This window comes from Ixodes scapularis, unplaced genomic scaffold (genome assembly GCF_016920785.2).
Source record: "Ixodes scapularis isolate PalLabHiFi unplaced genomic scaffold, ASM1692078v2 PGA_scaffold5__190_contigs__length_132052651, whole genome shotgun sequence".
NCBI lineage: Eukaryota > Metazoa > Arthropoda > Arachnida > Ixodida > Ixodidae > Ixodes > Ixodes scapularis.
Window position 1 is genome coordinate 130462565 of NW_024609880.1, and position 27143 is coordinate 130489707.

Genomic DNA, 27143 nt, shown 5'->3' on the forward strand with positions numbered 1-27143 from the left:
AGGCTAGAGCATATTTATCAAATTGTCCCTTATTATTCGTGCCAGCGTGAATAAATAAATTAAAGTACCTCTCGGTGCATCGGGGCTTGTGAGCTTGACGGAAATAATGCGGCAAAGTGGCATTATTTCCAGCGGGCGAGATATGAAGTTGAATTTGCTTGAGGTGCGATTCCACGAGCTCCAATTCGACCGAAGCGTTTCATTTAATGCTCCACAGAAATGTTGCCACTGTCGACTTCAAAGGATCGTGCGGGGCGAGCGAAAGATTGGCGGCCCAATAAACCTTTTCGAGCAGTGTGCTGTGTCAGTGGGAGTAATTTCTCCTGTGTGAAGGCAGTAAGATCTGCCTTCACACGGTATGGAAAGCTCCGCGATTCGGCCACATATTGAGGGACCTTGCCAATGTGGCATTGATTAGCTGTACTTCGACAAATGGTAGCCTTTCTGTCCCAATAGGTTTATTTTATTTTTGAATGGATCTGCTGGTTTTACCGCGGATTTCGGTATCTATGACAACGTTCAGGACCATGTTGGACATATTAAAAAAGGAAAGTACTTGTATAGATTGACAACTCCTCTAATCTGCTGTTGCATTCTCTAAGAAATGGGCAAGACATATGTTTGTTCTTAATCCTAAATTAGTAAAAGCTAGCTTTTGCCCAATGTCCTTTGTGACAAATGCCTTTTTTTTTTCCTGCATTGACCAGCAATGCATTTCCCAAAGACTGGCGGTGACTCGATGCTTTGTCGTAGCCATAGCCTTTTGGAAGTTGCTGCACAGCACCGGCACAACAGCCAAAACCATGGAACGTATACAGGTATAAAAAGATGCGCGATGGCGATGAAGTGGAATCCATAAGACTGAAGCCTTTGTAGAGTTGCTACTTGGATGGATGCATGTTCCGCGTCCGCCATTGTCCAGCATGCCCAGTTCAAAGGGGTCCACTGCCGAGTCGACTTCGCCTCTTGCATGCATCAGCAGGTGCTCCTCTCGACGAACACACCGAAGTGGTTGATGGGCACATAGAGGGCGACGGAGCCCAGTACGGCTCCGAGCTGGGTGGCGGCCCCCACCCAGAAGAGGGCCGTCTCTCCCTGGGCCGCCATGAGCAGTGTCAGCACCGTGCGCACGTACGACAGCAGCAGGAAGGCGCACACCCAGCAGGACACCTGCGTCGGGCCATCAAAACTCTTCGGAGGCGCTTCCGTTCGCTCTCTCAAGGCTATTGGCGCGGGCACTTGGTGCTCGCTTAGCAGTTACTGTCAACTTCAGGGAGTTTTCAGTGACATCACCATGTCCACCATTTTGTTGTTATAAGCTGCCTGGTACGTGACAAAGGCAAGTATTTTAGGGATTCATCTGTCACTATAGAATTCGTACCTATCAACAAAGTGGCGGATTGGCGTCACAGGAAAACGCCCTATATTTATTTATTTATTTTTTATTTTATTTATTTGTGAATACTGTTCACTCCAAGTACAGAGCTTTAACAGGTATGGGGTATACACTCCGTGCGACTCGACTGTCGCGCCGCCGCGCGGCCGGTACCGAAGGTAGGCAGTGAGAACCCCAGAGAAAACGAAACCGAAACCACGCCGCGTACGTTGGTACGCGTTGAAGTCGGAGCGGTGTGGTTGCGCTGGGTTCACAGCATGAAGTGCTGCCTGTGCTGCGTCATCAAGAGCTTCAATAGTTATGCGTCGTATCTCCTGGGGACAAAGTTTCACAGTTTTTCAGCTTGACGATGTTTTGTGGGACAGCGACAACGATGGAGCCGTGCCGTACGACGCGAGAAATTTGGTCTCTCGATCATGTCTGCCACTGTGTCGGCACGACTGACATATTCTACACTGCCGCTTTGCGCTCTGCATTTGTTTTCGTACCAGTAACGCCTACATGTGTCAGCGCCGATGAGATGAACTGAAATGCCATCCCACACTCGCGGGTATGCAGTGCCAATTCCGTTGGAAAAATGCCCTCCAAAGAAGTTTCGTCCCCATCGTACGTGTCGATGATATTTCCGGACAAGTATGGCACGCAATCTGTACTTCATGAAGAAAGATTCAAACGGTAAAAAAGTGACAAATATAAATCTAAAGAAAACAACAATGAAACTCGAAATCACTGGTGAATCGACGTTTGAGTATGGAAGTTTATGTGATGTGCTTTCTTTCTTGATCAGCCTCCTTTTGGATGTGGAAACGCTGACATCCCGAGTTCTGTAGACAACAATTTTTTTTTTCTCGGCTTTAGAGCCAACTATCGCAAAGTGGTTCGAACTGGCAGTACCGTCCACTGGTCCCTTCCTACCTGTAAAGTGTGCACCTCCCACGATGAGTGATAATATCTGACAGTATTTGACGGTCAAAGCCAGTTCCTATTTAGTTACGCCGCCCAAACTAAATTTCCACCAGGTTTCGCTATGCCAACTCTTTTTGTTATAATAAGTGTTGTGCCAAGTTACGGTTATGTCAAAGTACCTGTGCGCCGAAAATCAGCACCTCGCACAACAGGTTATTACACAACAGTTGACCGCAAAAGCCCTTGGCGGCCAAACCGTCTGTTGGCCGACAACTTTGTTTTCTCGTCTTTGGAACCGCCTTTCGTAAAGTTGTTTCAATTGGGAGTACAGTCCACTAGTCCCTTACCGGTAAAGTCTCCACCTCCCACGACGAGTGGTATTCTGTTGACAGCCTTTTCATGGTTACCATTGAGTTACGCCACCCAAACCAAATTTCCAGCTGGTTTCCCTCTGCCACCTCTTTTTGGTATAAGTGCTGCACCATGTTACTGTCAAGTCCAAGCCCTTGTGTGCCCAAATCTGCACTTCGCAGAGCCCGGTTATAACACAACATTGTGGGTCCAATATTGGATATCCCGTACAGCTTTATTTCTTTATTCGTTAGAAACATAACTTTCACACCTGCTGTCTTAAGGAAACTTGGCACACTTCGTGCACAAACTTAGTGAACATCTCACTCGCCTCCAATATCATCGTTCCAACAGTCCTACGTTTACAGCGACGAGCGAAATAAATTTCCCAGTCAGAGCAATTATGAAGGCGCCGTCTTGTTAGTCAGAGAAATCGCTCAAACTCCTTTTTCGGCCGCAACTGGAGAAATTGCCCCTAATAACGACTCAAACTCAATATCTATGATATAGTGGAGAACAGCTAAATGCCCTTCTGCCTCAGCACTCATGCAACGTCACCCTCAACGTATCGGCTCAAAAAGCAAAAGTTTCGTCCGTGCGCGTTTCCGCCGCCACAGCTTCGCATGCGAAAAGGCGCCGCAGGCTGCTGAACGCGCCTCACTGTCGAACGCCAGCTCCTCCGCTAGCGGCGCTGCGCGCGTTTTTCAAAGCGCCCCCTATAGTTCCCGCACGGAGTGTATAGAAGAACACTCAAACATACACACGAGGACACAGCGCACCCGTAACAAACACTAGGACAACGTTCGCAGTCACACCAAAAGAAAGGGACACTTACACAGCGCTGACTTCAACTCTTTGTATATTCCCGCCTTTTCTCTTCTTTCTCGTCTAATGCATAACCTAGGCCTCATCTTTTTCTTTCTTTGCTAAAGGTTAACTGTAAAAGTTTTAAGCCAGAAATTGAAAATTAAAAATTAAATGAAAATTAAATGAAAAATTAAAATTGAAATTACTCTAGATCAATGATGCAAAGCTAAGTAATCCAGCTCTTTTTGTGACAGCGCTATAGATGGATTACTAATACACCTGCCGTTTTGCATGGCAATGTTCTCCGCTTCTATTATTTCCCTTGTGAGCTGGTCTCGGCTCCTTGCTAACACCACACACTTGTCAAGTTCCGCTGTGCACCCACAGTCCCGAATGTGTATGCCAACATGTCCAGAGTTCTTGTTGATGGTGGACAGGTTGTGTTCTCTAAGGCGGTGGTTTAAACACCTACCCGTCTGTCCGATATATGTTCTTCCACAGGACAGGGGGAAGGAGTAGACCACATTGTCAGTGCATCGAACGAACTTATTTCTGTGATTCGTTGTGCAGGACGTCGGTGTTCTTGAAGGAGTGTTTACCCTCTTGCAAAGGCTGTAGAGCTTGTTCGGAGCGGAGAAAATAACGTCCGTGCCTACTTTGTTTGCTATTTTCTTGAGGCCATGAGAAAAATGATGGAGATATGGCACAATCACTGGTCTTTTTGCCCTGTCCTGATGACTTTTCCTAAATCGCTCATCATGCTTAAATTCTCTGAAAAGTCCTTCCGCCACTGATGTTAACAAGGATGGTGGATATCCAGCGCTTTTTAATCTCGACACTTGCCCATCAAAGCTCCTTTGGATGGAATGGAAGCATGACTTCGTAAGAGAGTTCTTAGGCAGGCACAACCGCGCTATGCCTCTCTTTACTAGTTTTGAATGCGCTGAGTTGAATGGCAGAAGTGGCTTCTTTCCCCTTGGCTCGTAAGTCCAGCACGTATGGTACGGTGACGTACAAAGACGAAGATCTAAGAATCTCAAACTTCTTTCACTTGGAAGTTCGTGGGTAATCTCCAATGGGTTCATGCACCTTTTGAAACTGTTGAGAATGTCTGGTACCAAGGCTGTCAGATTTTGGTCATCGGTGGCGAGGACAATTAAATAATCGTCGACTTATCTGAATACTTTTTTAACTTTTGACCCGTCGAGAGTTTGGTTTAAATTCCTGTCAAGGTGTGCAAAATACAGGTCACTGAGGATAGGTGCAATGCACGACCCAATACACACCCCTCTCTTCTGTAGATACGTGTGTCCATCCCAGGTGGCGAAGGTAGATTTTAGATAGATGTCAATTAAGTTTAAGAATTTGCTTTGGGATAGGCCTGCCGCATTCTGAAAGGCGGTAATGCCATACGTGTCTATGCAGTCCTCGATACACCTTAGGATATGGGGTTGGGGCAAGGAATAATAGAGATCCTTAATATCGATGGAGAATGCTCTTAGATCTAGGTCGCTATTTTGATCGAAGAAGCTGATGACGTCATAAGAGCTATGAATCAAGTAAGGATCATCGATGACTAGCAGCTTCAGTCTTTCTTGCAAATATACACCTACCGATTTCTGCCAAGTTTCCCTTTCTGAAATTATTACTCTAAGAGGGCATTCCGGTTTATGAGTTTTGGCGCTGAAGAATAATTGAAGGCTCAAGTTTTTGCTGCGTTCAATTCTGGAGCAAAGTTGATTCAAATTCTGTGACTGACAAAACGTTTTTGCTACCCGTTTCACTTTTTCCAGGGAGATCTCATCGTGGCTGCTGAAGACAGATTCGACCGCTGTTAAAGCTTTTTCTCCGAACGTCTCCTTGTGCATGAGCACAAAACCGCCCTCTTTGTCAGCTGGCATAAGTGTCAGTGAGTGTTCTTTGAGGTATGCTTCTACTCTCTTGATAGGCAGAGGTGTAGCTGAAGGCTTGTAACGAACGAGCATGTCCACTCCCTCGGAGGTGCATCGATCTATCTCGGTCTCTGGAGCTCGTCGCGACACTTGCCTAATGATGGAGAGTAGCTCCGGTGCCGTCTTCTTGGGTTTTACTGCAAACTTGGGGCCCAAGCTTAGAACTTGCCTCACAGAACTTGGTATATCAATGTCCCCTAACGTGTGTACTGGGTTACTTGAAGCCTTTTCTTTCTTAGGTCGGGTGGTCCGGAGATGCCTTAACGTGAGTGTCCAAAGATGCTCAGTCATACATTCCGTTAAAGAGGCGTAAGTTTGCCATATTCTTCTGCTGGAAGAAAGAGTGGTATCCTCATGCAGTAGTGAGAACAGGCTATTTCGATAGTGCCGTGCTTGCCTATGCCACTCGGCCTGGAGTATTTTACAAATTCTCTTCCCGTGCCCTACGGATGGTAGGAAGCCTCCGAAGAGGGCCATGACCTCAGGGGGCAACATCTTTACTCGTATGCAGTACCCAAAGGATCTTGCTTGGCAGACACATATGGCGATTAAGGTGACAAGGCCTTCCAAGTGAAAGAAGTTTGAGATTCTTAGATCTTCGTCTTTGTACGTCACCGTACCATACGTGCTGGACTTACGAGCCAAGGGGAAAGAAGCCACTTCTGCCATTCAACTCAGCGCATTCAAAACTAGTAAAGAGAGGCATAGCGCAGTTGTGCCTTAAGAACTCTCTTACGAAGTCATGCTTCCATTGAGCTTTGATGGGCAAGTGTCGAGATTAAAAAGCGCTGGATATCCACCATCCTTGTTAACATCAGTGGCGGAAGGACTTTTCAGAGAATTTAAGCATGATGAGCGATTTAGGAAAAGTCATCGGGACAGGGCAAAAAGACCAGTGATTGTGCCATATCTCCATCATTTTTCTCATGGCCTCAAGAAAATAGCAAACAAAGTAGGCACGGACGTTATTTTCTCCGCTCCGAACAAGCTCTACAGCCTTTGCAAGAGGGTAAACACTCCTTCAAGAACACCGACATCCTGCACAACGAATCACAGAAATAAGTTCGTTCGATGCACTGACAATGTGGTCTACTCCTTCCCCCTGTCCTGTGGAAGAACATATATCGGACAGACGGGTAGGTGTTTAAACCACCGCCTTAGAGAACACAACCTGTCCACCATCAACAAGAACTCTGGACATGTTGGCATACACATTCGGGACTGTGGGTGCACAGCGGAACTTGACAAGTGTGTGGTGTTAGCAAGGAGCCGAGACCAGCTCACAAGGGAAATAATAGAAGCGGAGAACATTGCCATGCAAAACGGCAGGTGTATTAGTACGTAATCCATCTATAGCGCTGTCACAAAAAGAGCTGGATTACTTATAGCGAGTTCGTTTCACACGCACTGGCACGGTTCGAGTTCTCTCCCAGAATGCATCGCACTCACAGAGTGTTGCACGGAAAACTGAACTCAAACGAACTCGCCAAATGCACCGAGTGCAGGAGACTGACGCTGCCGCCATCTATGTTGTAGAAAAGGTACCGACTTCAAACCGGAACTAGCGCCTTTCTGTTCGGTGTGACGCGTGGGAATGCGAGAATGCAGTCGCTACCAACGTTTATCTACGAATGTTGCTCGCTGCAACCTGTAGTTTATAGTTGCGATGGCTTCAAGCAGCTAGGCTGCCGTAGAGATAATTAAAGACGGCGTAAATTTCCGCAACCAGCTGTCTACAAAGCAGCTGGTTGCGATCTTTCAATTCTTATAACCGTTTACACTGAAGAAAACTGATGATGCTGTCCGAGCAGAAGCTTGATCCGTTTGAGCATGGTATTATTCGTGAACCACTGAAAGGGTACGGCTTAAAACTAGCCTGTTGGAATATCCAGCAAAACTGGGACTTTCGATTTGGATCGTCATTATAGGTGGATTAGATATTAGCCTTGGTGAGGGCGTCGAGAACGAGAGCTTTCTCGAACAAAATACGACGGGGCAAGTTAGCTGACATAGGTAAATGTTAAACATGGTGATGTTGCCCAATCCTCGGGTAAAGTCTCCATCTTTAGCTTTCTCTGACGCTTATTTAGCAGTCAGAGGTTTCTGCCGGGGGAGTTTTGTCGACAAATGTTAAATTTTTCACCCGCACATGGATGGTGATAGACATCTCGGGGGCCGCTGTTGCGTTTGTTCTGAGCATTTCTTTACACACTGGTATATTTCAGCGTTTTGTACGGCAACAGAGCGATTTAAAACCTGCAAATAAATCACGGGTTGTCAATTGCTTCCTTCGTGAAATAGCAGACGCTCACAATTCAAGCTCGGGTTTGATTTCGTTGCCCGCGGGACGCGATTTCTATCAGAAAATCTACTTTTTTTTTCGTTTGGTTCCGCGGCACATCGTAGCAGACGAACCCTCGTCGTCTGCTCACGCTCCTCGCCGGCCCCACCGGAGCGAGGCCTGACGGGATTGCATTTTGGCGCACTCCCGATTTTCTCGGTGCAGCGAGTGCATGCACGCGTGGGGTGTCAGCGCTGAAACGAACTCGGAGAGTGCAACCACTCGTGGAGTGCCGGCCGAAACGAACCCGTTCCACGCTGCGAGTGGGCACGCGTGGGCACGAGTGCCGTGAAACGAACTCGCTATTAGCTTTGCATCATTGATCTAGAGTAATTTCAATTTTAATTTTTCATTTAATTTTCATTTAATTTTTAATTTTCAATTTCTGGCTTAAAACTTTTACAGTTAACCTTTAGCAAAGAAAGAAAAAGATGAGGCCTAGGTTATGCATTAGACGAGAAAGAAGAGAAAAGGCGGGAATATACAAAGAGTTGAAGTCAGCGCTGTGTAAGTGTCCCTTTCTTTTGGTGTGACTGTGAACGTTGTCCTAGTGTTTGTTACGGGTGCGCTGTGTCCTCGTGCGTCATGAACTACCAACTCGCCCGAACTTCTGTTTTATCAAACATACAATATCAGGACTACAATACAGTACACATTCGGTGACATCTACTAAAAATAAAGGGGCTGAAATAGCACAAACATTCAACATATTATCTAGCACAGAACAAAATGAATTCTCAGCACTCGATAGAAAAAAGTTTTTCGAGCCAAGAAAAAAAGGATAAAGCGCGAGAAATAAAAAAAAAAAAAATGCCGGACCGCCGAGTTTACACGGCCTCCCAATAGATGGCGCCAGTGTGTTCTCTGGTTTAAGAAGTTTTAAGGAACCCAGGTTTAAGAGGTCGCAAGAGTGTGAACGGGCCTTTAGGGAGCCTTCATGTGCGCTTCGACAACTTTTCTTGTCAATGCAGTGGAAGGTACCGGCCTGCGTTCCCTCTCCCATTTTAAGTGTGCGCAGGCTCTCCTCCTCTCCCCATTTCCGGAAAGAAGAGGAGAGCCCACGCACACTCAAAGTGGGAGAGGGAACGCAGGCCTGTACCTTCCGCTGCATTGTCAAGAAAAGTTGTCTTAGCGCTCTCTGGACGGCACCATTTTGTTCGACCGCAGCGCCCTCTCCACACATCCGGGAAGTTCGGCGGGGTAAAACGAGAGAGCACGCGCCCGACTCCACTAGCAGACGACAAACCGGGAGGTTGCCGTTCTCCATCTTTGGGCTGTATCGGCGGGCTCTACCGAACATCAAACTCTCGCTCGTTACTGCCGTTGTGAAGTGGTTCGCGTTCTTAGAATAGTTGTGGTACTCCAAAATCAGCCTATAGCTCTCTGTTGTTCTATTTTGCTAAATGATCAACTAGCATATCTTTTTTCCGTTACTTAAATAGCAGTTGAGTCAGAGATACAATAGTAAGGGTGCAGGCGAGCTGGTGGATGTTAATCATGTTGAATATACCCGAGACTGAGGTAGAAAAAAACATAAAAGTAGCCGAGTTTGAGACGTCGTCCTGTTCCGTTCTGTTTCTTCGACTTTTATGTTTTTTTCTACCTCAGTCTCAGGTATATTCAACACAGTTGAGTCAGCCGGCAGTACTACCCTCAACTACCGCTCGTATTGAGGCAGGAGAGCACGCTTTATTTATTATTTCAGACTTCCACTCATGGTCGCTAAAGGCCTACACCAGTACGAACTTTTGTATAGTAAAAAAGGTACGGCCACCGGATTTACTTTTCGCCAAAGAGACCGGCCAATCTGACACAGTTTTCCCTTTTTTTGTTTTTTATTTGCACGCAGGTAACAGCGCACTTGAACCCTGTGAGTCTTTTTATCTAGCATAGTATGACACGATAACTGGCATACCAAAATCTGCGCATCTGGGCTTGAAAGTTCCAAATTGACGCGATTTTAAACAGAGTTTGCACGCCAGCCGGACGCTAGCTACAGCCCACTCGGCGTGGCGGACGACATCCAGGGTGAGAGGGGGAGTGCATTTTTTTCTCTTTTACCCTCTCTGCTATGACCCTAATGGAACGGTCAATAGGGTGATGCCACCCTTTGTAATACCACTCGCCGACAAACCAGCAGCCATTTTGGTCCTCGGCGATAATCCGTGGGCTTATAACCCTCCCGGAAACAAGCACCTTATCTCACAAGTTCGGAGCACCGTTGTGGAACCCACGGAGCGAGGATTAGCATTTCCCCCCTCGGATGGGAGGACTGATGGACACAAAGGCCAATTTCCGGCACACGGAAAAACAATGAGGAACAAAATGGCGGTGGACGAGGGTGTGGGAAAGAGAAACAGGCACTTGGCATCACCCTATGCGAAGCGCACATGAAGGCACCCTAGTTTCTATGAGTTGCGTGATCGTCGATAGTTGCTGGCGAAACCCATGTGGGTTAGAATGAAAAATGTTAAAGGGGCCCACCAACAATTTTTTGACCGGTTTGAAGTTCGCGCTGAAACGGAGCTCCATGAAAGCAGGGACACCGAGGAAAAAAAATATTACAAAAATTCGCAATATTTTGCGAGTTATTAGCAAATTAAATATTGCAGAAAACAACTTTAAATAAGCAAAACATTCCGCTACATGACGTAAAATGAAACATTTTAGCGATTGGAGCAAAGCGGTTGGCCAATGGGAGCAAAGCGTCGGCCCGGTCGGCTCGTCGGCCATTAGGCCTAGCTGCAACCATCGTAGCTTTGGGTTCGGGTTGCCATCATCGATGAATTTACCGGGCTTATCGGATTTTGAGTGCGGAGCTGGGCGCCGCGCCGTACGAGGACACTCCACGCAAGCGCCGCGTCTCTGCCTCAGTCCGCTTCGACAGCCGCGGAACACTCGTCTCCCGCAACTCCGCCACCGGAGCCACCTCGGCGAGTAGGAGGTACAAACTGGTGAGCGGTCGGGCACCATGTAAGCTGAGTCCCGTCGCCGCACTTCACTCAAACAGTGAAAAGTCTGTCACAGCACTAAAAGAAAATAAGGGTTCCCCTGGCTCCTCTCACTGCTTTTAGTTGGCCGGGACCGGGGGCGCACAAGTGAAAATACGATGCACGTTGTCTGCACGGTTCACTTGTCGTCTGCTCGCGATGGTACGTCGCGGACGCCGCTGGGAGGCGCGCATGAGCGACGAGGCGTTGTTTTCGCCCTTTTTGAACTTTACTTTGCAGCTTTAGCAGCTCTTGAGGAGGAGGAGGAGGGGAAGGTATGGAGAGGAGTGTATGCCCCTCCATCCTCCATCCTCCTCCCTTCCCCTTCCCTCGTGACCCTCGTGACGTCACAAGGGCCACATATGACGTCAATGCCTTGGCGGACACTCCCGAGTGTCCTCCGAGGCATTGATTGTTATGAGCCGTAGTCGAGTGCTCACGCAGTTCTCGTGTCCAAGCCATGAGCTGAACTCGATTGTCGTCAGGCGGGTGGTATGGATGGCACAATTACGTCATTAATGCAAGGCTGCAATAGTCCCCTTTTATCCTCGCAATTTCACCGCGACAAAGAAGCTTCTAAATCAGTGGTGGTCTGTGTAGGACGGGTACGCCTCTGCCAACCCTATTGAAAATCGCTCTGATGGGACTTCAGGATTTTTTTAAAGGGTGTGAAGGGGACTTCAGGAATTTTGTGAGATGTTTGAAGAGGGCACGGATATTTCCTGATGGGTTCGCTGGCCCCGTCAGAGGCTCTCCTGAAATGTCTGAAGTGCCCTTTGCAATGCCTTGAAATGTTTGAAAGCCTGTTAAGAACTTTTCTAATGGGGTCGGGAAAACCTTCAGGCTTCTTGAGATGTCTGTGGGCAACGCATTAGGTGGAGAAAACACATTTCGCAGAATTAGAACATAGCTTCCTATTGTACGCGACGGAAAAAAATAAGTATTTGGAGAATGCCGATCGTATGTGTGTACGGTCAAATATTTATTACTGCTCTTCTATCAAATACGAGGGGGCCCCTGAACCCGTCTGTCACTGCCCGGGTGTTCGGTTGCGAAGGAGGCCACTGAGGGCGACCGCCCTATGTGGATAATTGACGAGCTGCGGGCCGAGTGGTGTTGGCCGAGCGGCGTTTTGAAATGCGAAATCCGTGCAACCATGAATAATAATAAAAAAAAAAGAAAAAAAAAAAGCCGAGAGCAGTGCGTTTTCTAGGAACAGGAGCACACGCGGGAGCGACTCGTTCCGGGAACCGGTTCCTCCACGGGGGACGGTCCCCAAAAAGCAACCCACACTGCGCCTCTCTCCGCCCCTCGATGGGCCTATTTTTAGAAAAAAAGCTCGAGATTGAACGAGGCCGACGAGGCGCGTGACGTCAAGATATCTCGTTTCCTCCTCTCTTCGCTTCGCCCCTTCAAGGTGGTGAGGCGGAGAAGACGCGAGGCCGTTCCCTCTCCTCGGAAAATCAAGACGAACATACTGTATCTGTCAAATGCGCCTCCTTTAAAAAAAAAAAAAAAAAAAAATACGGTCATTTGTTCGAGATATCGCTGGATGAGTGATGTTTTGGTGTTTCTAGCATCCCGTTGCATGCTTTTGCCGCCGTGCTTCGTGGAATTCAGATTTCGGTTCAGCATGATCAAGGCGCTTGGGTCTTGATCATCCCCTTATTTCCAAGATGGCTCTTGGAGATGAAGACTGCGAAACTCGTGATAACAAGACAGGCGATTTTGTTTATGTAGGGTTGTAGTGTTTAGTCTAGCTTGGTTTTAATAGACACTCGAGGTCAGATAAAAAAACCAGCGGGGCTTTCGTTGAAAAAAACGTAATCACATTTTCGAGGTAGTCTGCAACGAAGCAACGCGGAAAAGCAGATGCTCAAAAGTGTCATCCATCTAACCGAGAATTGAAGGCTCGTAAAGAACAAAATGGCGAACCATCATCATTGCTTGTGTTTTCCCACGACGTTGCCATTGTGTCGATAGAGATCGATAAAAAAAGCTGCGCACTATGTATTGTATCGTGTACAGGCGACCTCTTTGAACCCCCCGTGCTCTTTGACCTCTGGTGTGCTTGGGATGCGCGTGCCAGCGCGACGTCGGAGGAAAGCTCGCCGGCGGGTTAACTGAAGGAACTGTCTTCTAATCAGTGACTCGAATCGATCCTTGGAACGCTCGTCCTCGGCACGCGCCAAGCAGCCCAGACGCTTTTCAAAGAACAGAATGGACCCTTTTCAAAGGTGCGCGCCATCTGCTGCGCCAATTATCCGAATCCGCCATTGAGGGCTGCGTCATTGTTCGGCGTCAACTCGGCTCAGCTCGGACCGAAAACGAGGGTTGGGTAAGCGTTCGGCGAAGACTGATCCTATCCCACGCCTCATGCCCAAGAAATGGCCAATATGGAGCTCGATGAGCTTATGGAAAGGGTCTATGGCGTCAACATAATAGACAGCGCGCCGGTTCTGAAAGCGTGCGGACTATTGAGGGTCCTGCACTGTCCGGGAGTGCCCCATCTAGAAGACAAGGTCTGAGTTACATAAGTTGCGTTTGCATCGCTGCCAGCGCGTCTCGCAGCGTCTGACAACCCATTGCCTCCTCTATACTCACACAGCCTGGCAGTTCGACAACGCAGATCTGGAGTGCGAGTATCTGGTAGCACAAAGCATTTCTCGTGGAATCTGGTCGTCAGCGCACAGCTTTTGCAGCGGCGAGGACCCGAAACATAGTTTCCCAACCAGACGAGAAAAGAAGCGGTAGCGCGAGGAGCACGAGCGGACATTCCATCGCTCCGGAGAAGTGTATCTCGGCGTCTCGCCGCAGCGGGGCGCCCGTCACGTAGCTCTCTTCTCATCCGTTGTCTGCCGCTCTATCTTTTCCCTTTCGTCGGCCGCTTCTCGTGGCGATCTGCCAGGCTTTTTCAGTATGGAGGAGGCCATGCACAACCGCATCTGCCGCTCTCTCGTCCAGCTTCAGCGTGTCATGGGGTGGAAAACGATGACGTCATGCCCTTCTCTTTTGCGTGTTATTCGCTTGACTCACGATCAGAGCGCTTCCGATGGCGGTGTCGACAAGCGGCGGGCTCGGGCTCATCACTGCGGTGACGGTGATGTAGGCAGACAGCAGGGTTCCCACCAGGGTCATAAGGTTCAGGTGCGCCTGCTTGCGCAGGGTCACGAACATGGCCGCGATGCAGGACGCCGGGTACGCGATGCCGCACAGCGTCACAGACAAGTGCAGCACCCCGCTGCCGTACGGCAGGCAGGAGTACGACTGGAAGGCAACATTATAAGGACGACCTCTCGTGTTCAGAGTTCTCCGACTGACGCTAAAAGCGTGAGCTTCTGCGGGAAAAAAATAAAAAGGTACATTTACGAAACGTCAGAGAACATCCCTTTGCCACACTCGCACTGCTCATACATCATCCAAAATCCACGGTGTTCACTACAGAAGTGTCTGCGGACATGAGTGCTTGTTTGCTTCATACATGTATGTATGCTCCGAACATGTCTGCGGACAGTTTTCGAATGACCAAGGTTATAGAAGGAAGGCCTCAGACTCTGTCTGCAGACTGTCTTTTGTGCGATGTATTAGCCAATGCTACCGCTGCTTTAGAGGTCATGCTGGCCTTGGAGTGTGGCCATGTTGGAGTTCCCCTTCGCCCTCCAAAATGACCTGCCCTGCACACCCCTCGGGAACATGGGAACATTCATGCACACTAAAAATAATTGCACGCTTAAAAATACACTAAAGTGAACAAAAAGTTTTTTTTTTATTTAAAGGCATAGCTGGGACACTTTTTTTCCATAATTTACGCACGAAAGCAAAAAGAGAATGTGTAATATTTACGCCGTTAGACGTAATTTAGGTGCAGGTCATGGCCCGTTCTAAGCCCCGCCCACAGATCAGTGGCCCCGCCCATTACTAATGGATTGGCTCGGGTGCTCGACCGAACATGCTCGGAAGCCTATTGTCTCCATTTTCCCGACATCCGGTGCATCTAGTCCGGAACCAGAGGTAGGAAGCTTCTGGGGGCGACATATCTCCACCAGGGGTGAAGCCAAAAGTGAGGGACATGCCCAATGACCTCTCCTTGGTTTTGGAGTGAGGGCGTTGCGTGAGGACAGCGCAGCAGAGGTTGGGTGCAGTATTTCTCCACGGGGTACGGTGCCGTCGGGGTCGAGAAGCGCTCCGATTGCAAACCGAAACTTAAAAACCCATCGACTTTGTGCGGTTATTCAGAAAGCCGTAAAATGCTGTGCGTGCTTTCTATAGTTCTGCAATTTGTTGATCTATTGTTTTTCGATGATGCTGAGCAATTTTCTAATTAAAACCATGCCCTTAAAGGGGACTCCGCCGATTGTTCGAGCTACCTAATCCAAAGGCATAATCTGAATGCGGATGGCTTCCCGATTCCGAAATGCTATCCCGTTCTCCCAGATTCACTCTAGTTAATTACAAAAAGTGATATTGTGTTTGCTTCCGAAACCGAAGTCTCGTTCTCCCCTAGTTTTTCCCCAGTTTTTCCCGCCCCCGAAGCGTGACGTCACGTCACGGGTGGGCAGCGAGGCGCGCGGCCAGCAATCGGGTACGGTCGCGCCCGCCTGGGCGTTCCTGCTATCTGAAGTTGATAATTATCTATACTTGCACAAAGTATAACCTTGGCCTACGTGCTAAACTACAAGAAAGTAAAAAAAAAAAAAAAAGACGGGAGCAATTGGAAATCTAATAAAACCGTTTCTGCAATTCAGTACGCTCAAGCCGCGGCTTGCTAGTTTCGTGATATTGCTAATAAATTCGTTCTCTTTTTTTTTTTTTTATAAGAGAAGAGAGGTCGAAGAGTCATGTAATACATTTTTTGACAAATTGCCAAAGCACCACGGAAAATGCTCGGAATGTGGGTACAGGTGCCCCACATAATCGTATAACTTTAAGGAACGTGCCATTTGTTTTAAATTCTCTTTAGAAAAGTTACTGTTACAGGCGCCAGCACGTGTAACTATACTCTTGTGGCATGAATATGCGCCTTGGTGCTTAAGTAATTTAGCAAAAGATCTATAGACCATTTCTGAAAAGCGCTTCTGGTCGATGCCATTTTCAGCGTTCGTGCGTGTGGCGCGTACATTGCTCGCCTTCCAAAGCGACGAACATGTGCGTGCTGGGCTGGGACCTAACACATGTAGACTGTGATTCTCGTAGACATTGAAATGTATAGGATGGAATGAGCTGCACTCGTGTAGATCAGATGGCAGGTTACTGGTCATGAAGATCGTGTTAAAATGACAAAGGAACTCGGCAACCACCAAGCCAAACATCGGGGTGCAATGGAATGCGTATGAAATACACAAATACACTGTTCATCTTTAAATAAAAAAAAATTGCTTGAAGACACAATAATGCGTGAAGTCATCATAAAACTTTTAATTCAAAATAAGTTAACAAAAGTTACTAAAAAAATGTGTACCCGTAAAATGTGTAAAAAATGTGATCTTGAAACGTTTCGGGCCTGGTAGGCTCTTCGTCAGTCAAAGTAAGAACATATATATATATATATATATATATATATATATATATATATATATATATATATATATATATATATCTTGACGCGATGATCGCGTCAAGATTGGACTTTGCCCTCTGTGTTCCCCTTCCCTACGAGCTCCTCCATACCACCAGCGCACCTGTGAAAAAAACCCAGAACCGCCTCCCTCATCGCGACAAAATTGGACTCGTCCCCCCCGTGCTTCCCTTACCCTACAAACCCCTTCGAACTTTCGCGTTAACTAACCCTCTCCCTAGATATTTTATAAAACTAACCTACCACGCCATGTGGGCTCCCGTCCTGAAGAAGGCAGTGCCACTGCCGAAACGTCGACGGACGTCAGGCCCTTTTCTTATTTTTTATACATTTTTTATTTTCAATTCTTTATTTTATTTTTCATTTAACAATTTATTTTTTGTAAGTTCTTGTGTGTTAACTTTGACTTTTACTCCGTCCTGTTTAAAAGTTTCTTTCCCGCGTAATTAGCGCTCTTGTGCCTAGTCTTCATTATTCCCGTAAACTAATACAACTTTTTTTCGGCACTTCACCCTTTTTTCTTGCGTGACTTTTTTCGCCATTAAATTAGAATTTTATTCTTTTCATCCCACGGCTGCTGTGTCTGCGCACATCACTTTTGCCTATATATATATATATATATATATATATATATATATATATATATATATATATATATATATATATATATATATATATATATATATATATATATATATATATATTCTTTTTTAAATTTAGTTTTGGTTTAGCGCAGTTTCCATCAGCTGTAAATTTGCATGCCTCCCCTCAACGGCATTAATATTTTTGTGGCTTAAAAACTTTTCAGCCCTATATAAAATTTCTCCGCAATAGAATCAATAAACTAAAGAGGTTTTCATCACTTCTTCTGCAGCGAATATTGCACGCCAACCATTTGACAAACCAGGCAAAAGCTCTATCGTATATTAATGGAGCTCTACACCTGCTCCACAAACCTCTGTAATGGCAGACAGGAATGACTCGTCTAAATTCAGACTTGAACTTTGTTTAGGCGTTTCGCTTCTCGTCTTCAACAGATCGGCCGCGTGAGTGGAACTACGAGAGTAGCCCGAGCTAGATTCGACGTCCGAAACAAAAATAGTGTTGATAAAAAATAAAAAAAAAAAACAAAAAAACACTGAACCAATTGTGAATAACAGATATGACTGTGCAAAATGTCGACTCCAGTACTAGATTGTGTACTATATTTCTCGATATTATTAGCGCTCTTCTTTGGACGGATGTCGTAGTGGTGACTGCCGAATTGAGTTTGCGCTTGCCGCTCTTGAAGGTGGTTCAGCCGCTGAAGGGTACTCAACTCGCAGCACTCGGCTATAAAGTATTACGAGCAAAACTGAAAATGTTTTACGTGACGCTAGTTCTTTCGGCACACAGCTCGCGCAAAAGCACCTTGACGTGGCTGACCTCCATTGCTGCTGGGGGAACGCTTTTTTTTCCTCCCAAGAAAACAGTAGCTTAAACCTGGAAAGGGGAAAGCCAAGAAAGAGAAAAACCTTATGTTAGAGGTATTTTTTACCGCAAAGACTCATAAACCAGAAATACCATTCCGCACAGTAGTGTCGGAGCGAGATTCCTGGCTCAGGGCAGTTTCAGGATATCTGCAAGTCCACCTCAACTCACTGCAGATTGATGACCCTTTTAACATTCCAAACTCGATGTCTGTTATAAAATTCTTAAAAGACAACAACCCAGAAAAATGTAGCGCATTTAGCATAGATGTGGAAGAGTTATATTACTCTATGCCCCATCATGAGCTCATGAAGAGCGTAAAAGAATGTATTTTTGAACGCAACGATGAAACGAGGTTTACGACCAAGAGTGGAGTCTCAGTTGAAGGGTTCCTAGAGCTTCTGTCTATGTATCTAAAATCCACGTTTATCGATTGGCAGGACAACGTTTATGTACAAAAGTCAGGTGTATGTATAGGTTCAAGAGTGGCCCCTATGCTGAGCAGTATTTTTCTAGGTAAAGTTGATAGGGCCCTTGAGCACAGGCTGGCGAACAACACCAAAAAGGTTGTCAGATATGTAGATGATTACCTGATTTTTGTAGAAAAAAACAATTTTAGTAGAACAATAAGTGAAGTGTTAAGGACGTTCGCGGAGGAAGGGTTAGGACTCCGCTTCACTTCCGAGACTCCTAAGGAGCACAAAATCCAGTTTTTAGACATCCTAGTTGACGTGAAAGAAGATCATGTATGTTGGATGGACCACCCCAGATCCACGAAGAAATTACTAGACTATCGTTCAGCACACTCAAAGCTCGGAAAAAGCGGTATTGCGTATTCCTGCTTACAGTCAGCGTTGACAAAAACCTGTTTTCATAAGATGAAAGAAAGCTTCTCAGTACAGGTCGCTAGACTCAGAGACTAATTTTCCCGACTCAATTATTACTTCAGCCTGCGATAAGGTGACTCGGTATATCAAGATTGATTCCAGTAAACCTGAAAAAGAAAAAGCCAAGATAGACAAAACGAAAGTCGCTGTTATTCCTTACATCCATCGTCTTTCACACGGGTTAAAGGGAGTCGGTTCGAAGTATGGGGTCAACGTAATTTTTTCAGCGCGTAACAAACTGAGCAGAATTACAAACGTGGTTAACAAGCGTGCTGACAGGAAAAGTAAGCCAGAACTGTTTGGATGTCGCGTCAAGCATGGCATGAAGTTCGTGTCCTGTGCACAGGGGACCGTTTATGAAATACCTTTCTCATGCGGTCACTCATATATAGGTGAGACGGGTCGTTGCCTCAACATTCGTCTACGCGAACACCACAGTTCATTAAAAGGTAACGCGTACTCCCATTTAGCTGTCCACTGCCGTGATTGTGGATGTGAGCCAAAATTTAGTGACACAAAAGTGCTCTTTAAACACAAAGATCAGCTATCGAGGGAGCTAGTAGAAGCTTATCATATAGCGAAACGAAAACCCGGGTGCGTGAGCCAACCATCCATTAGCCTAGTGGACAGTGAGGTAATTTTTTTGGACATGGGTTGACCTGAGAATTGAAGATCGAGATTGAAGATCCAAGAAAGAAGAGAAGAGGAAGACCCAATGACTTATACCTGTGCTGGTGTGTTTTAATGTACTCGTGTGTTTTAATTTGATATGATTTACAATGTTGCGTGCTTAATGGCGAATGACTGGAAGAGGGAAAAGAAGAAGCCGACCTCGCGTGAATTTCTATGTATGTGTTCTGAGTAGACAGTTGATAGTCAGCGCCTCGTCCTGTGTGTTCCTCCTTCTTGTCCGTGTGGCATTCGCGCTGTTTTTCAAAAAGGGGTAAAAAAAAGAAGCCTTTCCCCGGCACTGTTTCTACGGTCTACCGCGGAGCACAGATTGCTACTCATTGCAATGGAACTTTCAACTTCGAAGCTGCGAAACAATAATCTCGATCGCTGTCGCTCGGAAAGCCATGCTTCGCGGCTGCCCGAGTCGCTCGTCCGCCTGCCCACCCGTGACGTACGCGGGTAGAGAAAAGTAGGAATTTTTCATTGTCGCCAGTAGAGTCGCCTCCTGGAACTTTCGTGACCGGGGTTACTTGAAAATTCGATAACTTCACGGAAGATTTTTATTTTTAGAAAATATTTTGGTTATCAGTTAAGAAAGGGTTATTGATGCGGTCTGCGAATTTCCATCCAAATCGAAGTCTACCAAAAAAAAAAAAAAATCGGCGGAGTTCCCCTTTAAAGGCAATATTAAAAAAGTTAATTTCGCAAAAATAATTAATAGCTCAATTATCCCAAACTTTAATAATTTTCCTAAATGGGCCCGTGGCCCAGGACCAAAACGACACAGACTTTTTTTCGTTGCGGCGTGCAGTTTTCGCAATATCGAATTTGTCCAGTTTTTGTGAAGCAGCCTGTATGTTTTTATTAAGGTTAAGGGAGCCCAGTTTGTGTAGCAGCAAGGGGTGAGACATTTTATCAAATGCCTCACACGAATCAAGAAAGATGACGAGCGTAGGGGTATTCACACGAGGGAGAAATCCCGGGGATTTCTCCCCGGCACGCGCGCATCGCGAGATGAAAACGCGAGGCTTTTGCACATCGCAAAGCCTGACGTTTTCGTCGTGGGATGCGCGTGCCGGGGAGAAATCCCCGGGATTTCTCCCTCGTGTGAATACCCCTATAGGCTCGGAAATTATGCTCAGTACTATTACAAGTCTACTTTCTGTGGTCTTGACTGTAGGTCGACCTTTAATAATAAAAAAAAATTGTGCCGAGAAAGAGAAAAAAATAAACGCGTGGGTAAAATTCGGCAGGCACACTTAAGACTGCTTACGTGTAGGAATGCGAAAGCACTTCTACACGCAGCGCATTCCTACAAGCAGCGCGCCACGTCTTCTTTTTGCACACGGCGCTCGGGCGGTGACATCACACTCCCCCACTGCGCAGGCGCGGCGAACCCCGCCGCACTCACGACGGCGTCCGTGACGAATCATCTGCGTTGCTGTGCTTTGTGTTTTATTTCTGAGGCGCGTGCGTGATGACGAAATTTTTTGACCATCTTTCGGGCACAACGCCACCGGTGTTTCGCCTAATGGAACAAATAAAGCTTTCGCCTTAAAAAAAAAACGGGTCTATACTTGAACAATTGCGGTAGGCAAGGTTGCTCCCATGCAGCTTTCGATCGAATGACGAGCGAACTTTGACTTCACCCTGGTGTCAAAGCCGCTAAAGAGCAGTGCCACTTTTAAAGCACTATAGGTTTTCATGTTTGGGTGGTTGTTTTTACAGTTTATAATATTAGTCTCGAGTTTGGTAGGGTCATACAGCTGGGGAGGCGAATTTTTATTGATAGACGTGTTAGCGGATATGCAGATTTTTGCTGACATTTTAGATAAATTATATTTACAGGCTAAATAAACTGCGCGCGTGCAAAAGTGGGAAAGGAGAGAAGCCTTATCCCAACTGAAGTGTTGCCCTATGATTAATTTGTCGACCATTTTTACCACCCATTGTAAATAAAGCCTACTCTGACCCGAGCCTCATTTTCGAAAAAGAGGACCGATGTTCTTTTTTCGCTCTATATATTCTGATTACAAAAGGTAATGAGTGATATGCTCCAAAATCAAAGACGCGAACCCTCAATAATTATAACAGATTAACTCATTTAGCGGTGCAATCACGTTTTAAATTTCGAGTGATGTGTTGGCATCTTCTCCTAAAACGTCAGTAGCTGTCTCAAACCAAAATTTTGCCTGATACAGAGCCTATTGCAAAAGGTCAAATGCCACTTCCGTCACTGCTTTGTTCTAGTCAATATTTCACTTAAAGCATAGCATATCTAAGTTCAAGGAATGTACCTCCAAGTGGCACAGGTAATACTTATGCGAAGTAGTCGCTGGAACGACCAGCTAAAACTATTTGAGGCAGATGTCAGTGCAGCAATCACCACAAAAAAAAAAAAAAACAAAAAAAAAAAGTTTGCTTGATTTGATTGTAGTACCGTTTTTCACACCTTTCAAAAATGAAGGGTATCCTACGCAAGATTACCCTATTTTACGAATAAAAAGGGCGTATTACTCGAAAGAAGGCCGCTAAAGGTGTGGGTGCAAGTCTCTGGGACATACTTTTTACACCCTTAAAGATGTAAGATTTCTTAGTGTGTACTTGGACCCGTTCACCATAGGATGCCTCCATGAAGCGAACATGAAAGCACTCTAACTCTAGTTCACCGGGGTTTCGAGTGATATAGCGCGGGAAATAAAAAAAAAAATAAAAAAGAGAAGGGAAGATTTAAAAGGTTGAGAATGAGCAGCGTGAGAAGTCGGGGGATGTAGCTGATACGGTCTAGTTCGTCTCGCTCTGACGGCTTTTAGATGCACATATGGATTGTCAGAAGGCTTGTTATTTTCTGCGAGGGAATGAGTAAGGGCTCACCTGCAGCGAAGGCAGAAATCCGAAGGAGAGCAGACTTGACCATCCTTGGGTCAAGAGCAGGGCGACATATCTCCACTTCCGCATTCTGGGTCTTTGCTGAGTCACCTCGTCGGGTTTCTCTTCCGGGGGCTCTTCAGTTGGAATGGCGTGGAGTGCCACCTGGAGGATCCCTGGTCCAAACCTCGTCGCCCTGTACTCCTCTCGCTGAAATAACCCGAGACACCGAGAAATGCAGGTCGAAAAAAAAATTGGGTTGTGTGTGTGTTTATACAGCCTAGAACTTGGTCTGCCTCACAGGGGCGACGAGTCTCCCAGCTGTAGATGAGAAATTTAGCCAGTGCGGTACAGCCGCTAGCCTGGGGTCTTTAACGTGCATCACGCAGTAGTGATACACGACCGCACGCCGGTACGATGCTCATCCAGATCGAAACGATCTGGTCGCGATCGCATTACACGTGTGCGCGCTCTCAACATTGCTTTGTTAACTTCGAATCGTGAGCAGCGTAATTCTCAATAATTCTAAAAAAAAAAAAAAAAAACTTCCGGCATTAAGTTGAATACTTTGTTGTTCACGCTACGAGAGCAAATCTAATGTTGATGACGAGAATAACGGAAAAGTTAACTTTAAGTGTGCAATTAGGTAGGTACACTGTAACGCAATTTAATTGCATTTAGGTGTTGCATTATTATGTAACGTATATTTAACTGCAAAAAAAAAAAAAAATCCGAGGACACTTAAGCACTTTTTTCGAGTTGTGAATGCGGAAGCATTCTCGGCGCCGAAAGGAGCAGAAGCGGCCGCTGCGCCGGCAGGGAGTGCGGCGGTGCACCGCGCAGGCCGCCCTGGCTGCTGCGCCGCTGGGTGAGGCAGCGGCGAGAGTGCGAAGCTCGGCGCGGGCTGAAATCACGTGTCCTCTCATCATCATCATCGCTCTAGCTGCGGGTACCGGTTGACGACGTTAGACCTCAAAGCGTAACGTTAGGCCTAGCGTTAGGCCTAACGTCAGGCCAGCGCATACGCGCGACCCTTTTCACGTCAAACAGCTGCGCGTACCGATTTACGACGTTAGACCTCAAAGCGTAACGATGGGCCGAACGTCAGGTCAGCGCATACGCGCGTCCCCCCTCACGTCAAACAGCCGCGCGTACCGATTGACGACGTTAGACCTCAAAGCGTAACGATAAGCCTAAAGTCAGGCCTAATGTCAGGCCAGCGCATGCTCGCTTCACTCTCTCGCCGCGCCGCCAGCAGTTCCGATGGCCCCTTAGCACCGATGACGCCATTGGCATGGTTCCACACAACGCGTCGCAGCCAATGGGAATTTAGGTGCCTTTTCGCTGCTACAGACGGCGTCGGCTTTCTCCATAGGACAGTTAATGCTTTCGCATTAAAATAAGTTCATTGTAGTTTATTCTGAGAAAGTTTAATTAGTATTTACCAACTGCACAGTCTAAAAACGCATGACATACCCATTCCGACTGAAAGGTCCGGCACTCGTTGAGCATCACGAACGCCACCCAGCTGACAACCATCAAGAGAAGGAGCACAGCAAAGAACAACTCGGGGCCAAAGTTTGTTGCACCCACCTCGAGGACGGTTTCTATTCTAACAGACCCATTCACTGAGTCGACGACTGTCCTGTTCACGCACCTTGGATCGTCAAGCCCTTGGGCCAGCGCAACAATGCTGGGCACTAAACCACCGAGTCCCTCCCCGATCAAGAAAGACGTCATGTAGACGTCCTTGAAGCGACCTACGAACGGGAGGTAGACCACAGAAGAGGTGCAGTCCACAATGGACAGCGAGAACGCGGCGACCATAAGGACGAGGCTGACATCCTTGCCGGCGATGACGACGGTCCGTTTCCAGTTGAAGACGAGGACCACGCAGGCCACCGTGCCGATAGCCATCATCGTGTGGTTGGCAACGGTGAGGCTTCGTGGCCCGTTGAAGAAGATCCTGGTGAGGCCGTAGACGACAGTACTCACGTTGGCCAGCTGGATGGTGAGCGTGAGAGAGGAGGATAGTGCCCAGCCCTCGGGAAGGACGTGGACCAGCACGGGCAGTTCCATCCAGATGCCCGTGATGGCCAACCAGGAACTGAGCCCGTACACGGCGCATAGCAGGTCCAGGACCGGTCGCCGGTGGCTTGTGAAAGACCACCAGTCTGGAGGCATGGCTTGCGCCTCGGAATTGCACCCTGAAGCTCTTGTGTTGTCAGTCGATCTGCTCGGCGCGGAAGAAGCATATCGGCGCTATCAATGTCACCGCTAAGCCACACTGACATCAAACAGAGAGCAGCCTGCTGACGCTGAGGCGTGATTCTTCTTTGTATATCAGATATTTTTTCTTTACTCATGAAAAACCCGCAGCGCCTATACAGGCATTATTGCAGGGGGGCACAATGCATTAAAGGGATACTTCAACGAAATTTGAAATATCCCCGTCGTGTTCAAAAATGGGTTATGAACTTATGATCCACAATATCCGTAAATGACAATCGCACGTTTGTGTTTTGAGCCTGGTGGCTGTATTTTTCGTTATAAACCGCCCACTATGGCAAGCGCTCGGAGAAGGCCCAGCGGAGACCATGTGGCATCCAACGCAATCGTGACGTAGGTCGTCACAAGACGAACAAAGCTACGGCGAGGCCGACGTCGAGAGGATGGCCTAGTCGTTCTAGACACCGAAGCGGCTGCTTTTGTACGAATTTTGAGTGACGGGTTAATCTTCTGTAATCTTGTAGGGGGACAATAGCGACTTCTGCGACACACAAAAGGTATTCTCGGGAAAAGGGGAGTTCCTCCTGCCCCTCTTCTTTTGTCGTGGCCGGAGGCGAGACAACCTCCGTCACTAGCTGTCAAGGTTCCTAGACGCGCATTACAAGCGAGGCGTTAGCGACATCCACCAGGTGCTCTTTGCTAATCGTTTAATTCGTTTTAAAATTCCTTTTCGAGACTTTTTTAACAAGATATTGGTATGTTCGATGTGATGCTTCTCCTTTGAACACATATAGACCAAAAAATGAGCGCCAAGATTTCGTTGTAGTATCCCTTAAAAAAAAAATATATATATATATTTACAGTTTCGCGGCACACCTCTTCCGCCGGTAATGAATTCCATTCTGCGATGGTTCGTGCAATCAAAGAGTGTTTCAAAATGTTTGTCCTGGAGAAATACGGTTGAACCCTATAACAATGGTCTGTACGAGCAGAACGGTAGGATGGTGAATGCAGAAACTTTGCAGCACAAATTCCTGTTTGGTTCTGATAAATCGAGGACAACGATTTGAGGCGCAGCCTTTTACGACATTCATTTAAGTGCACCCATCCCAGTTCCTTTTTCATTTCAGTTGTGCTACTGAAACGATCCTATCTTCCCAGGACAAACCGAGCAGCTACAGCACTGATACGAACCTGGTAAGACGGATCCCACATATGACAGGCATACTGTAATATCGGTCTAACATATGCTTTATACGCTGCTTCCTTAAGCTCTTTGATTACATGCTTGAGGTTGCTCTGTAAAAAAACTTAGAGCCCTGCCTGCCCTAGAAACGACACTGTTCACTTGAGCTGTCCATGTTCCGTCTTCGGAAAATATAACACCTAAATATTTATAAGATGGTTCCAGTCTAATATTTTCATTGTTAATGGAGTACTGATAAGTCAATTTATTATGTTTTCTTGTGAAGCACACATGATCACACTTGCTAGCGTTCAATGACATCTTATGGTTACTACACCATGATTCAATTTGTTTAACATCTCTCATAAGCTGTGTGAAATCCGTTTCACCAGATACTGCGTTGTACAATGTACAATCATCGGCTAATAGAGGTATTTTTGATTCAATTCCTCGGGAAATATCATTAATATAAATGAGAAAAAGAAGCGGTTCCAACACAGATCCCTGTGGCACGCCAGATGTTACAAAGACACGACCCGAACATGTCCCATTTACCACAACCTGTTGCTGTATTGAAGCTAGGTAATCCCGTAACCAGTGCATCACATTATTATCAATATTTAGGATTTCAAGTTTTTGTAGTAATACCGAATGAAGAGACAGTATCAAATGCTTTCTTGACGCCTAAAAATATACAATCAACTTGAACTCTATTATCAAGTACTGTGGCAATATCATGATAAAACTCGATTAGCTGCGTCGTACATGAAAAACCTTTTCAGAACCCATGCTGTTGATCATTCAAAAAGTTGATCAAAACAAGGTGCTTCATTAACGTCGAGTACAAAACATGTTCATCAATTTTTCAGCACACTGGGGTAAGCGAGATCGGCCTGTAGTTCGAAACATTACATTTATTTCCGCCCTTTAAAACTGGCACGACATTGGCTACTTTCCAATCGTCAGGTAGTTTTCCCTCCTGTATCGACTGAGAAAAAATGACAAAAAGATATTTCGCTACTGCACTCAAACAATCCTTTAACACTCTAGGGGAGATACCATCAGGACCAGTAGCTTTGTATTCATCAATATTAACAAGCAATTTATGGATTCCAATAATGGAGAACTCAACCTGCGGCATGCCAACATACTGGTCGCTAACCATCTGTAGGGAAACATTTTCATCGGGAAGGAATACTGACTTAAAGAAATCATTAAATAATGTAGCTTTATCATAATCATTTATTACTACAAACCCTTCATGCTGCATTTGACTGGGGAGCCCAAGCTTATCATTACCGCACCGTTTCATAAATTTCCACAACTTCTTGTTATTACTTTGCAGGTCTAAAGTTAAACTTTAAAAGAACGACCTCTGGCATTCTCTCAATTTTTTCTTATATTGGGACGTTAGGTCCCGCAGTTTACAAAAGTTATCCTCAGATTTATTTTTGCGGTACCTTGTAAAGGTTCTTTGTCGTCTACGTATCATGCAAATTAGCTCACTAGTAAT

General features: G+C 46.4%; 1 protein-coding gene across 1 annotated transcript; it reads right to left on the minus strand.

Annotated features, from left to right (window-relative positions):
- Positions 1 to 975: 975 nt before the first annotated feature.
- LOC115324050 (solute carrier family 52, riboflavin transporter, member 3-B) lies at positions 976 to 24445 on the minus strand. Its single transcript, XM_042294349.1, has 4 exons — positions 24211 to 24445; positions 22222 to 22425; positions 13780 to 14010; positions 976 to 1170 (listed from the first exon to the last, which is right to left on the minus strand). The coding sequence occupies exons 1-4, from the start codon at positions 24397 to 24399 to the stop codon at positions 976 to 978; spliced, it is 819 nt and encodes a 272-aa protein (XP_042150283.1). The 5' UTR covers positions 24400 to 24445.
- Positions 24446 to 27143: the final 2698 nt, after the last annotated feature.

What these genes read in the sequence shown, in the direction of transcription:
- LOC115324050 (XM_042294349.1), bottom strand. Translation starts at nt 24,399, where the DNA reads ATGCCTCCAGACTGGTGGTCTTTCACAAGCCACCGGCGACCGGTCCTG. An exon ending in GATTTCTGCCTTCGCTGCAG is followed by an intron (nt 14,011 to 22,221) that starts GTGAGCCCTTAC and finishes GTTGCCTTCCAG; the next exon opens with TCGTACTCCTGCCTGCCGTA. An exon ending in CCATCGGAAGCGCTCTGATC is followed by an intron (nt 1,171 to 13,779) that starts GTGAGTCAAGCG and finishes GGCCCGACGCAG; the next exon opens with GTGTCCTGCTGGGTGTGCGC.